The sequence below is a fragment of the Papilio polytes genome, unplaced genomic scaffold, assembly GCF_000836215.1.
Source record: "Papilio polytes unplaced genomic scaffold, Ppol_1.0 DF823912.1, whole genome shotgun sequence".
NCBI lineage: Eukaryota > Metazoa > Arthropoda > Insecta > Lepidoptera > Papilionidae > Papilio > Papilio polytes.
Window position 1 is genome coordinate 910,022 of NW_013525292.1, and position 14,046 is coordinate 924,067.

General features: G+C 31.6%; 4 protein-coding genes across 5 annotated transcripts in view; 2 read left to right on the top strand and 2 right to left on the bottom strand.

Moving 5' to 3' along the window:
- Positions 1-1,340, top strand: part of LOC106102645 (DNA replication licensing factor MCM3) — a 10,456-nt gene extending 9,116 nt beyond the window's left edge. The window contains exons 12-13 of the mRNA XM_013282186.1: positions 266-413; positions 1,023-1,340. Of these exons, the coding sequence (XP_013137640.1) occupies positions 266-413; positions 1,023-1,224 (350 nt within the window). The 3' untranslated portion in view covers positions 1,225-1,340. The remainder of the gene's footprint in view (positions 1-265; positions 414-1,022) is intronic.
- Positions 1,341-2,623: 1,283 nt separating this feature from the next.
- On the bottom strand, positions 2,624-7,184 carry LOC106102710 (suppressor of SWI4 1 homolog). Its single transcript, XM_013282259.1, has 10 exons — positions 6,870-7,184; positions 6,526-6,678; positions 5,998-6,168; positions 5,442-5,564; positions 4,849-4,910; positions 4,267-4,420; positions 3,631-3,731; positions 3,412-3,540; positions 3,143-3,264; positions 2,624-2,948 (listed from the first exon to the last, which is right to left on the bottom strand). Exons 1-10 carry the CDS (start codon positions 7,053-7,055, stop codon positions 2,626-2,628), a joined length of 1,524 nt encoding a protein of 507 aa, XP_013137713.1. The 5' UTR covers positions 7,056-7,184; the 3' UTR covers positions 2,624-2,625.
- Positions 7,185-10,079: 2,895 nt separating this feature from the next.
- Positions 10,080-13,812, bottom strand: LOC106102666 (transcription elongation factor B polypeptide 2). 2 transcript variants are annotated; one of them, XM_013282211.1, is made up of 5 exons: positions 13,742-13,812; positions 13,399-13,492; positions 12,825-12,969; positions 11,566-11,668; positions 10,080-10,429 (listed from the first exon to the last, which is right to left on the bottom strand). In XM_013282211.1, the coding sequence occupies exons 1-5, from the start codon at positions 13,745-13,747 to the stop codon at positions 10,415-10,417; spliced, it is 363 nt and encodes a 120-aa protein (XP_013137665.1). In that variant the 5' UTR covers positions 13,748-13,812; the 3' UTR covers positions 10,080-10,414. The 2 variants fall into 2 exon arrangements, with proteins under 2 accessions (XP_013137665.1, XP_013137666.1); XM_013282212.1 differs by lacking the exon at positions 13,742-13,812 and adding an exon at positions 13,603-13,667.
- A 75-nt stretch (positions 13,813-13,887) lies between these two features.
- LOC106102646 (zinc finger protein 184-like) overlaps positions 13,888-14,046 on the top strand; it is a 6,289-nt gene continuing 6,130 nt past the window's right edge. The window contains exon 1 of the mRNA XM_013282187.1: positions 13,888-13,892. Coding sequence (XP_013137641.1) covers positions 13,888-13,892 — 5 coding nt within the window. The remainder of the gene's footprint in view (positions 13,893-14,046) is intronic.

A 14,046-nucleotide genomic window follows, 5' to 3' on the forward strand; every position in this document is an offset into this window, starting at 1 on the left:
TTTTTTTTATTCCACTCGAACGGAGTCGCGGGCGAAAGCTAGTACATACAAGTATAGCCAGCGTGTCTGTACGTAAAATTCTGTCAGTATGCATAATTGCGTTTTATTATCCTATCATTTGCAACATCTATTTAATTGTTTATTTGTAAGAGGCGGAGTTTGTTTTAGCAAGAAACAAGGCGATTTCTTGTAAACAAGTGTAAATACTCTTTATTGATATAAATATTGGTTAAATTTGTGTTATTAATTTATATGGCGTTATTAAATTTCAACGTTAACCAGGATAAAGGTGAGGGCGAAGACCCTTACGAGTTCTCGTCTGACGAGGAGGCGGAGCCCGTCCTGCGCGCGGCGCACCGCACGCAGCCCGACACGCAGCCTGCCTCTGCTCACACCACTATTGATGAACAAAGGTCGGTTATACAACTAAGTATTGAATATCAAGTAAGAAATAGAGAACAAAAGTAAATACGCTTCAGTATCTAATCTTACTTATATTATAAATGCAAAAGTTTAGATGGATGGATGTTTGTTAGAGTTTGTAGCCTAAACGACTGAACGGATCTTGATAAAATTGGGCATAGATGTAGAGGATACTCTGGAAGAACACATAAGCTACTTGCTTTTGTTCTTTTTAATTCCATGCGGACGGAGTCGCGGGCGAAAGCTAGTATTTTATATTTTACTTGGGCATACCAATTACTAGGTATCGACCGTGACTGTCCGCATAGAATTATGAAATAGTAAAAAAATCTATTTTATTTTAGTGATAATGTAGCCGTATGTAAATTTATTGGTAAAAGAATTTTTAAAATTGGTTCAGTATATTTTGAGTTAAATACATACAAAAGTACAAATCTTTCCTCTTTATAATATTACTATAGATTAAAAAAAAATTTGTATACCTCGATTCCAAAAAAAAAAAGAAATTTAGATAAATAGTGAAACTTTAGATGTATGGTGTTATCATTTAAAATTAGACGCCATTCACTTTAAAATAATAAAAAAACTTAAATTTCCAGATTAACACAATTCAAGTCAGCACTGCAGCAGCTGTTCCGCGAGGAGCGCGCCAACTCGCTGCCCCTGGACAGGGTGACTCGCCACGTCAACGACAAGTACTCGCACGAGCCCTACTCGCCGGCCGAGCTGCTCGCCGCGCTGCAGCGCATGACGCACGACAACCACGTCATGATGGCCGACGATATCGTCTTCTTAATATAGGTACACCACAATGTACACTCAGCTGCAAATACTTGTATACAATAAACTATAAAAAAATAGCTGTCGTCCCCGAGTAATTAAAAAAAAATTAGTCTATGTGTTCTTCCAGATTATTCTCTACATCTGTACAAAATTTCATCTGAATCCATTCAGCCGTTTAGGCTACAAACTCTAACAAACATCCATCCATCTAAACTTTTTCATATAGTACGAACGTATAATGCATAATATTAGTATGAAGTATGATAACCATAGGCCTCGATGAACACCTCACACCCGCTATTTTGTCCCCTTCTCTTATAAAATATTTTCAACAAATGCAGATTTAAGAATCCGTATGTAAACAAACCCTAAGATATACTAAAGTTTCGTAAATACATATTTATGTAGCTGACTGTACATAGGTAGTATCTAAGACTTAAGTATGGCCAAAACATAGATATGTCTAGGGAGAAATCAGCTAAGAACCTAGAACAAAGTGTCTAACCCAACATCAAGACATATCTTAAGAACTAGATAAAGCCTAGATTTATGATCAATTGTAGTTTTAAGTACTATTTTTTGTTTTATAATCAATATCGAAATATTGTTTAATCTGCATTTATTTAATAAAACTGAATAAATCCAAATGATATAAACGTATTCTCAGTTTAAAACTTAAATCTTTGTGGATATTATTTATCTATTTTTTTAATGAAACCAATAAATAAGACATTGTTAAAGTAATGATTAAGTGGAATTCAATTTACTTAACCAAAGTGACTTGAATTTCTTATTTTAAAATTTCTTGTCTCATATTTTTATTCTTCTATTCTTCATTTGTAATGAAAAGTTTTAAATATGTTTTATGATAATGTTCTCATATAATATGGATGTTGTGTCACCACATTTTAAATAGTAAAATAATTTTATTATCAATCGGATGTTTTGATGAATAATTAGCCCACCAATTTAATAATAAACACAGTCAACTATTATTGTATTATTTCGATTATTTTCATATGCTGTTTAAATATTGTATTTCTTCTGCTGAAGGATTCGCAAAATTGTTATCCAAAAATGTCTATTTCTTGCTTAGAACTCAAATAAAAATAATTTTGTATTTGATTTTAACAAACTAAATAAAGCAATTTGTAAAAAAATATATTTTTTTTAATATCTTGAATTTAGAAATTTTCTAAAGGAAATGCTTTTTAAATGTTTAACACCGCTTTTTCTTTTTTCATAACGCACTGCTATTTTAACCTCATCCAAACTGATCATTTACCAACGCAATATTGGTGTTCTCTGTACACCAATCCAATTATACCACTTATTTAATATTTTTTTTGAAAAGCATAAACAGGGGATAAAATAAAATTATTGATTTCTATGGATATTATTTATTGAATCATTTAAAAATTATTTCCTATTTTTTCCTTTGCCTTTTGTTTTCTTTTCCCTGCCTTTCCCTTTATTAAATTTGTTAATTTTTCCACCAAATACCTTACCATGTCTAGGTTTGCCTGAATCTTCGTTCTTATTGAATCTTTTCCCATCTCTATTCCTCTTGAAATTCCCTTTACCGTCTTCATTCTTCTCGAATCTTCTTTTACCGTGTGATTTCTGATTGTCATCGTTCTTATGGTATTTCTTCTTTAATTTCTTGTCTAATCTCATTTTCTTAAAACCTCTCGCCGGTTCGTCGGTTTTTCGTTTCCTTGATTGATTTTGACTGAACAGATCTGTAAACAGCAAAATGCACAAACTTATATGCGACATATTGAATCAAACTAAAAATATTGACTATGGTAAGACTTCATTTTCACTAAGCGATTAGTGGCCCGACTTGATTATTTCAAACCCCAGTGGAATATAAGAGTAAAGCTAGTGGAAGAGGGGTTTTATAAACATATCAGTTTTAGTCATAGTGAGGTACCTTGTTCGGGCTCAGCGCCGACCTCCTCCCTGTAGTAGTCGGCGTCGTCCTCCGCCTCCCCGCCCTCGCCCTCCTCGCCCTCTGCACCCGCCGCGCCCTCCGCCGCCGCCAGCTCCATCAACCTGACACATTACCCATATTTACTTTCACATATAAAAATCAACATATTTGATACTAGATGTTGCTCGCGACTTCGTCCAAAAAATATAGACTCAAACTAAAACGTTCAATAATTTATAAGGAAATTAAACAATGATCTAAAATCATACCTCTGGTTCTCAGTAAGTTCTTTCTTCTTTTTAATACCTTCTAACGCTTTCTGTTTTAATTCTTCTTTCTCGTGCTGTTTACGTTTCACGTTTTCGTCTTGCTGAGCTTTGCGTTTCTCTTTGAGACGTCTGAAAAAAAAACACAATAAAACAGCACATAAAAATAAGAATTAATAAATGATTATTGCAGTTTCTTAATTCTTTGTGAAAGAGACAAACCTCTTTTCTTCTCTCTTCTTCTTGATTAAAGCTTTCTCTTCTTCCGTCTTCTCTATGAGCTCGTGGTACAGAACTTCTCCGTCCATTAAACCATCTTCCACCTGGAATATGGAAATAAAACATATTGTTGTTTCCCTTTCAATGAAATAGCAAATGTATAGTTAAGGAATTAAAATCCCTGCCCACTTATGATTGAATTTCATACCATATCCTATGTTATCTAACTTAGTAGCCAAATGGGAAACAAAATTATGTCGGCTTACTAGCGCCGTACTGGCAATATGTCACAAGATCCTTTTGAGTACATTTTTTATGGCATTTTCCATTCATTTTCTGACTAGCTTTCGGTTGCGATTCCGTCCGCGTGGAATTAAAAAAAATGTGTACCCCATGTGTTCTTCCAGACTATCCTCTACATCTATACCAAATTTCATTGAAATCCGTTCAGCCGTTTATTCTACAAACTTTAACAAATATCCATCCATGTAAACCTTCAGATTTATAACATTAGTATGATTAGTATGATAAACCGTTAACAGCATCCCTCAATGGAGGGATATACTTGTTGGTTTAAAATTGCATCACAAATCTTACATTTCACTGAGATGGGTAGGTAGTAAACATCCTCGACTATACCTTGATAAGCTGCATAGTGATCCTAGGTCCTAACTCCACCAGTCGTATAGCGGACTTAGAGTCAGCGGCGGCTCCGCGCGACGCCAGGCTCTGCGGCAGCATCACTTGCGCGTTCGCGTCATCCTCGAACTCACTTTCTGACATTAACGCTGCTCTGAAACGAAAAACATTATTTAATAATAGCTGTCGCCCGCGACTCCGTCTGGTATAAACAAAGTAAGTACCCTATGTGTTCTTCCAGACTATCCTCTGCATCTATACCAAATTTCATCGAAATCCGTTTAGCCGTTTAGGCTACAAATTCTAACAAACATCCATCCATCTAAACTTTCGCATTTATAATATTAGCAAGATTATGAAACTTCACTATTTAGAGAAAACTTTTAACTACCAAACATATAAAACTACATTTTTCTTCGAACTAAAGACAAGTATGTTTTTGTACAAGTTTCTGTGAAAATTCATAACAAGTCTTCAAGTTTTTTTTTTAATATGTATTTATTAACTTATATCTGTTACTTGTAAATTTTAACTTATAGCAATTTTAATATCAATTTAGGTAATTATTTAAAGTAAACTTACTTGTCAAAGAATTCAGACATATCCTTGCATCTGTTTAAATTGGGTATTTTTCCTTGCACCATCTGAAATACAAGTTACTTTTGATGTAAAAACATTAGTTTCTCATGTTAGAAATGTATAAAAGTAATTTTTATCTGTTTTATTATATTCTCAGTAGTTTAGTAGTAGTTTTTGACTGATTTCCCAAAAGCAGGTACTCAATTCACAACCATACAACATGCAGAGTCCATTATATTCAACAAGCACATACATAACACACAATTCACAATCACACGTGCCCACTCACAATCACATGTGCCAAAATATTATTAATACCTTAAATTTTCTTGTACCTTTTTTAATAGTTTCAAAATAACTCATTAATTGTAATGTATTTTTTGTTTTTTTTTTTGTGTAGACATTAAAATAATTATAATGAAGTATTGGGGAAGGAATTGGCTCCTGTGACACAGGGCAACCTACTACAGGAGCCAAGAATTTCATAAAGTGTATACAAAAGAGACAATAAATGAATTATTATTATTATTATTTGTCTGTTTTTTTTAGTATTATGGTTTCAGAGTGAGGAAACAGCAATAAGCTTAAGTTTTTACCTTTTTGGTACCCTTATTAAGTCCGACTGGTATCGCGCGTATGACGTAATGCCTCATGTCAATTAGTTTTGTCGTCGGATTGTAGTTCATGAGAACACAGCGTCTGATATTTTTAAGTTTTACCTGAAATTTCATAAATAAATTAATCATATCAGTTTTATGAATGTTAAAGGTTGGATGGATGGATGTTACTATGTTTATCAAATTAATGGGAATAAAGGTAGTAAATAAAAATAAATTAATACAAAGACAAATTATGAAAATTAAAATAATTATATAAAAACTCAAACTATAATTACATACTTAATATATAATTTTTGGCCGACTTCCCAAAAGAAGGTGGTACTCAATTCGTCTGTATGTTTTTTTTTATGTGTGTTACGGCATAACTCCACCGCTAATGGACCGATTTTGATAATTCTTTTTTGTTTACACAACAAGATAGCAATTATTTTTAAATCTATTTGGTTAATGTAACTATTCCTATTTCAGTATTTTCAGACAAAATAAAAAGACACAACAATACATCCTTGAATAGGTGTTGATAGGAACTTACTGTGGTTATATTAATTGTTGGAAACATATTCTGAAACATGGTGGCCATCAGTTTCATATGATTTCCTTCTCCGGAGAAACTATTGAGGACTATAAGAGGGGCGCTTTTGAATGCTCTTGACATTACATACTGCTTCCGTAGAGATGAGACAACATCTCGGGCCAAACTGTACTGTAGAATAATGACTTTATTTAGTTATGAAATAAATTGCAATGTTACTTTGCATGAAAATCTTGTGTCACATAGGTTTAAAAAGTAATTTTATAATAGAAAAATTCTAATGGTTCAGAGCAGTAAGTGCAGCTCCCGATCTGCATGTGGCATCTGAATTACTGATGTATCCAAGTAGATGCAAGCACATTGTTAGCATTCATAAATAATTTTAAGAATGAAAATATCTTTTATTTAATTTATTATGTATTTATTTTAAAATCAAGTTTACTAAACATCTCTACCATTTTTTTTTATTGTTGTCAAATGTTTGTCAACCATTGATTTAGAGAGACATAAATTTACTGTTATTCTTACGTTATGTAATCTGAATGTAAGCGTAGGACCTCGAGGTAGCCGTGCAAGCCGCATGTACGACCCCAGCTCTGTCTCCGTGAACGTCATCATGTGAGACACATGCAGGTAGCCCGACACCGACAGAAAATCTTTGATTGTATTCTTCTTTCTTTCCTGAAAATGATTATAATAATTTAAACTAACATTTTAAAATGATGTGTATTTATCACATTGGTTTATTTAGTTTTTAAAAGAGTGTTTAAAATGCTAAGGAAGGTTAAATAAAATTAGCAGATACACATATTGTTTTTTTTTTTTTCTCTATGTAAAACTTATATTATAATGTGCAAATAATTCATACAAACCTTTAACTGTGACGCGGTAAATGGTTCCATTATTTTTCTAAAATCCTTAGTCAATTCCATAAGGTGTTTTGAACATTTTCCTCTATGTATAACGAATGAGTGAGGCGCCTTTACTAAATGATCAGGTTCTAGAGCCTCCTTAGTTGCAGTGTTTCTTTTCACACATTTACCTTTGCGTTTCCCCATTGTTTCAATTAATAAAAGAATCTAATGGCAAAATTATTTCATGTGTACACAATTGTAAACAAAAAATATTATAAGGTTAGAAATAACATGCCAAATAGCACGCCTCCTTTTGACGTTTACTGACAAATGGCAATGACAGTAACGTTCCCATACAGGTAGAAAATTCACATCAGCAATGTTAATAAAAGTATTGCGAGCAAAAATTAACCAAAGGAATAAGTAACGTTTTAAACTGTTAACGTAATACTAATCTTTAATTCTGCAGTTGTCTTGTTTTCCCAAGCGACTTATGACCATTGTTCATGTCCAGAACAGCACATAACTATAGTTGAAATATTGAAGTCCTAAAAACAAGGCTTTTAATGTTTTTCTGACATATCCGTTGGTTATGTTAAGTTAACCATAATGAATACATTGGAACATTGTTGCATTACCTCAAGAATATTAAATATTTGAAATAAAAACACAACAAAACAAATCAAAACAGCTTTATTTCCTGCTGGTTCTCTTAAAATTTCCCATACTTGCTCATAAATACTACATTACATATCCTTCAACTGTCAAAATGCCGACAATGGTTTTGTTCGTATGTATTAAAAAAAAACAATTGCAATATAAAATTTCAGATGAGTACTTTGAACCGCTTACAAAAACCAACACCAACCAACTGCTATTGCTACACCAGTCCATGGACGTTATAGCATTTTGAAGATTTTAAGAGTAAGTTTGAACAATTACCCAATATTCTATACGATATTTCCTAATATTGGGCTCATCCACCATGTACTTTGGCAGAAAGAAAATTATCTACAACGAGAAAAGCTACTTAAAAAAACAAATGTCAGTGAGAGTGGTAACGCGCGAAAGTTTCAATAATTTTCCTATCTTAGAGTGCAACATTGTTTCATACTATTTATGTATTAAATTTCGAACTGTACTTTTAAGAAATTGTTCAAATTTGCTAGCTATTTCATAGAACCGACATTATATAACATTTAATGTATTGGGTTTGCATTGACGCCGTGTTAAGACCGTAAGAGTCGATTGTTGACATAAAATTTTATTTTTCATCTCAAGAGTACAAAGTCGATGTATTACTAGTGATACATTACTTTCGTTTATTATTTACATTTACATTTATTGTTAGCAGAGTTTTAGACAGAAAATATAACTTTAAAATTTAAGCCAATGTACATTTACAAACAATTAGTAGATGGGAGATATTTTAAACAATAGCATCTTGCACACAAAGTTATCCATTCTTCATAGTATTAACAGGACTAGCACCGTTTTAGTTACGTCACGACACACTTACGATACACAACATCAAAACTTAAGAGTTTCCACTGCCGATAAACTTGTATAAAAACAACCATTTCATTAATTGCATGTTTTAATCACAAGTTCTGACAGTGAAAACCCACAGTTACGTTTCCACACACGTTGGTTAGACTTTCAATGCAAAACCCAAAAAGGAAATACAAAATAGAGCATACTTTACAAAACGTGCTATCGAAAAAACATAAAATCTAATTGAAAAGTGACCTGTTTTTGACAATACAAAAAAAAGTTTACTTTTGGGGTATCTTCGATTACTTGAAAGATATAAAAAGCCCCTATATTACCCTATTAAATTAGCTATAAACTATAGTTCATTCTATACTATAATCAGTTAAGTACACTGACCTCTATACATGGACAGGCTACAAGCCGTGGTATGTATCTATTCGGTTTTCGCCATTTTGGTGCTGACAGAGGTTGTTAGCGATAGTGATTCCAAATAAAATAGAGATAGAATTAACTGTCGTTACATTAATTAACGCTTAAGTATGAACAAAGCAAAAGCTGGTATTTCTACGCAGCTACCTGTCCATATGTAGAGGTCAGTGGTTAAATACCACATTAATTTTAAAATTAACAGTACTTATAGTCTGACAGTACAGATATCTCGCAATATCATTACCTCCCAGAGATATCCTTTCGTTGATATTTAAAAAAAATGAGAAAAAGTTTATCAGCCTTGTGCCGAAATGATTGGCACGTTAAAAAAAAACAAAAATAGCACAGAAAAATAACGGCATTATAAAGAATGTAACATTGGTTATCAATTATCTATTTTTTTATGATTGGAATACGAAATTTGTGTATAATCAGTAAAGTATTACGTTTTAATATTAATTCGGAATAAGACCGGTTTCCGTGAGACGTGATTTTTGGGGTTACCATGTTTGCGTAAGAGACTTACACTTAAAAAAAATGACCTAGCGATTTAATTACTATTATTTATTAATATTTAACATTAAACTTCAAATAATATTTACTGATTATACAAAAATATCTTTCAATATTATAAAAAAAAAACAATATTTTATTTTAATGGCAATAAACATAGAAAATAGAAATAAAAGCGTGAAGCTATCGTACAAATTATAATTATTAGTAGAGACGTTAGCGTCAGTTTAAAGTGCAAATACAAAAGATACGAGATTTTCATACATTTATCGTTCGACATTCAATCTTTAGTTTTTCGGACAGATTTAATGTGATTGTCTAAAAGCCATTAAATGAAAAATGTGGTAACATTGAAAAAACTTTTTCAAAATGGCGAATGTCGATTGACAGTTCATTATATAAATTGACAGAATGGATAATAATTTTCCTGCAGTGTTGTAGACTTTTATTTATTTCGTGCTTTGAAATATTTTGAGTATATAACATCTATTCATTACTATGCCTCCTAGGGGGAAAAAATGATGCATAGTAGGGGTTACCTACATTATTGCGATTGAGACGATATCTCAATTAATTTACGGTCAAATTCAAAAATCTTTACTTACATATGAAATTTAAAGATTTCTATTATATACCAAGGTATTGGAGACAATACAAAAATAGCTGGATTCTAACCTAAAGATCAAATTAATCTTACGTGTTTATACTGAAACTATATTTGTTAGATGAGCAAAAAATGCAAATAGATCATTGGATTAGACCGTGTTTTACGTCTCGTAAATTTCGCTATTCATATTGTAGTATCTATAATCCATATTGCTGAATATACTTCCAATATCTACTCAAAATACGCTAAAATTTATCACATCCAACCGCGATAATGTTACCTGTTAAAAATTCTGTCAATACACTAAAAAAAGCACAACATACGTCCAAGCTTCACAAAAATACTAAAAACTGTGTAGAATAGTGTTAAAATGGAACACAAATTAATTGATAAAACATTAACAAAATATGTTGATGTATCGAATGAGCGCGTCGCGTGCGCCCGCGCCGGGCCTTCGCAAACCTTACAGTACAGTCGATACCGAGATGTTAGTGTCGTAGTCCAGAAGTTGCCGAGTTCTTTAGTGTTGATCCATCTATAACAAACCAATACATTACTAAATAAATACTTACAATAAAAACTAGCCATAGATCTATAAACTATAGATACCTATTCTATGATAAATTACCATTAGCGGCAAAATTAGTGTTGTCATTAATAATATAAAATGACATTTCGAAAATTGACTGTATCTACAGATTATATAACTTTCAATATAACCTATATTTTGTTTACATAGATTGATACAAAAATAAATACAAACAAGAATAGTTAGTAAAAATAGTTTTTTATTTTTTTTTAGAGATTCAGTTTTAGTTTTTGAGTTTATACAGAACAAAGCTTTTTTTTATCAGAATTTTGTAGAGTAAGAGAGACACGGAAATTTAGTAGTTAGTTTGTTTAACATTAGAATGTCCCTAGAAATATAAAAAACGTGATTTTAATTCAACATTCCAATTATTAAGGCACTTCATGGTCGATATTTTTAAACATTTTTGTAGGTTATTTTTTTATAACGTTATGATTAAAAATGCAACTATGTGCTTAATTATTTGTTATAATTATAAGATAATGGTTAATTTACCATTAATTAATCAACTTAATTGTGTCATTAATTGAGTAACACGGTGAGAGAAACCGCGGAACACAATTAGTTGATAAAAGTATGAAAATAAATGCGTAATTTTATATACAGATGATAGATGGAACCTGTCTACAATAACATGTCATGATTGGTCATTGTCGCCGTAACTCCATACCATAGACAAAATTAAAACTATAAACATTACAAATCCACTGCACAAGGTCGCAGATTTAGGCCAGATCTGGAATTGAATTAATATACATATGTTATTTTGAGGTTATATTTTCGCATGCCACGGTGAAGTTTAGTTTTGTTAGTACGAAACGTTTTTATTTTAATTTGAGACTAAATTCGTTAGATTATTATTTTGTTAGTTAAAGCCAATTTATTTACAAGCGTAGAAAACAATTTGTTTATTATGTAATGTGATTTTTTTTAATGTATTAATTTGACCCTGTTTCGTCATTTTTTTTATTTTAGTTTTTATTGATATACATACACATGCGCTTCTTAATTGTTTAGTTTTTACAAGTTAGAGGTGTCTAATAACTTTTTTTTTCTCCTATTGTTAATTTATTCAACAATACCTGTTCTTGACCGTTAGTCTCCTGTGACTTCATTACATCAGGCAGGTCCGGTGGTGCTGAGTATGGGGTCAAATCCAATGCTTCAAATTCGCCATTTTCTTTCCTGTAATATAAGTTTTATCTATACTAGTAAACATGCACTTCTTTGTTGCCTAAGATGTCAGTAATTACAGTATATTTTAGAATATATATTTTTTTAATAAAAAACCCTACATTTACGTCATGCTTTAGGCTATATATTTTCACGCCATTATACTTAGTTAGTAAATATTTTGGATGAAAACTCTAATGTTGGAAATAGACCACAAATTGCTGCCAACATCAAGGAAGCAAGATTGCTATAGTAAGGTAAAAGGTTTTTTGACATTTGCAAAAGTTTTTATAATTTCATGCAGATAAAGCCGCATGGGAACAGTTAGTATAACATAAAAGTATCATATCTTACTCCTTACTAATATTATAAATGCGAATTTTTGGATGGATGGTTTGTAAGAGTTTATAAACTGCTAAGCGAATCTTGATGAAATTTGGCATAGATGTAGATGATAGTCTAAAACAGATGGGCTAATTGTTTTTGTTTTTTTTTTTTAATTTCACGCGGACGGAGTCGCGGGCGGAAGTTAACATATTATCTTACGTAATGTGTCATTTATTACATGTTTTAGGTATAAGAAACCTTAAATCTACTCAGTGACTACTTAATCCATGTAGATTAATATTTATTATTAAATGAAACATTATCAATAAAAGATATGAAAAGGATACAAAATATCTAATGAACTGGCAACTAGCAGTGATAAAAAAGGTCATTAAAAAAACAACCATGGAGTTTTTAATTATCTATCTCTTTCCATCTTGTGTATTTTAAAATGTCTCTTTCTAAAGATATAATCGTTTCCTTCATACAAAAATCCTTATCCTAGTCACATTGTATAATTTTATAGTAAAACTTCAAATCACTAACATAGTTAAATGTATAAATTTATAGACATCAAAAAAGTTTAAATGATGTATATGGTAGCAACCACAGACTAGACCATCCTTAATAGGAACTAAAATTGGCAGGACGGCACTGGATGTGGATGCCACAGGATTAATATTTGTGGGTCAAGGTAAAGGCCTACATAACAGACACTGGACAACTTTAGCAAAGCAAATGTTTTGCAGATGTCTATGACCAGTGGTTGTTTTGCAAATTCAGGTAGCCACTTGCTTGCCAATGTCATAACTAATGTAGTAAAACATAATCCTATTCAAACCTTAATGCCAGTCCGATGGGTGCGGGTGATTGAGCTTTAGCTGTGGCCGATGTCAGTCCATATTCCGCAAGAGTTTTCTCATCCTCCATCAGCTGGCTGTCCTTGTTGAACAACATCTGACTTGGTGGAGGCACCTTTAGTATCCCTGGAATATTATTTATCTCTGATAAGTTTGAAATAACTCAAGTATAACTTAGTGCCATTAACAAATGTAACAAATGCTAGGACATAAATCTTCAATCTTGGATAAAGTACAGTTTGTATCCTATAAGTGTAAACTTAAGTTTTTTAAGTTTAAAATAATAAGAAGACAACTTGGTAAACAATAATAGTACAATGCTTGCTTGCATTATTGTTTATTGTCTGATATACATCCTAATAAATTCAAAGCAAAAATGTTATTGTAATACTTAGGCAAGTACTATTTTTTGACAAATAATGATAATATCATAGTAAAAATTATCATTTGAGTTGATTACAACAAACATATGCAACAAAGTCGCTTATTCTACATGTCCGACATTGTCTCAAACCTAAAAATAGCATAATCTGATATCATACATTACTCACTCACCTTCTATCATTTTCTTCAACTCTAGAACAGTCGTAGTATCTTTGGCGTCTGTGAAGATGGTTAACTTTTTTCGCCGAATCATTAAAAAGACATCCTGAAAACAAATTGCACATTTGAGGTTACATGTCTCGATTATTATAACTGTACAAATTTCGAAAACGAATTTCACTTATTGAACACACATCTGCAATAAAAACAACGTACCATATTGAAATTATTCTAAACTATAGCCTACTTATTATTTTAAATATAAAAAAGCTTCAAGGCGTACGAAATGGAATTAAATATTAAATGACAACTAACGGATGTAGATTATAGATACAAAATATGAAATTAGGCATACCATCATTTCTAATTTTGGTTGTGAGTACGATTTTCTTTTGTAAATAGTTTAGAAGTACCCAGTTGTTTATTATACTATTATCGTAAAATAATGTTTAGAGAATTAATTTCTGTACGTATTAAATAACTTCAACGTTGTATTTTAGAATGTAGTCGGTTTACATACTCTTTGAGTCGAGTCGGGTCAGGGGTCAGCGTTTAGCGTCGTTAGTGTGTTCGAAAACCATATACTGTTTTTGCATAGATTTTTATGATTCTCTACTAAAAACTATTAAACGTATAACTACGTATAAAATGAGAGTTAGA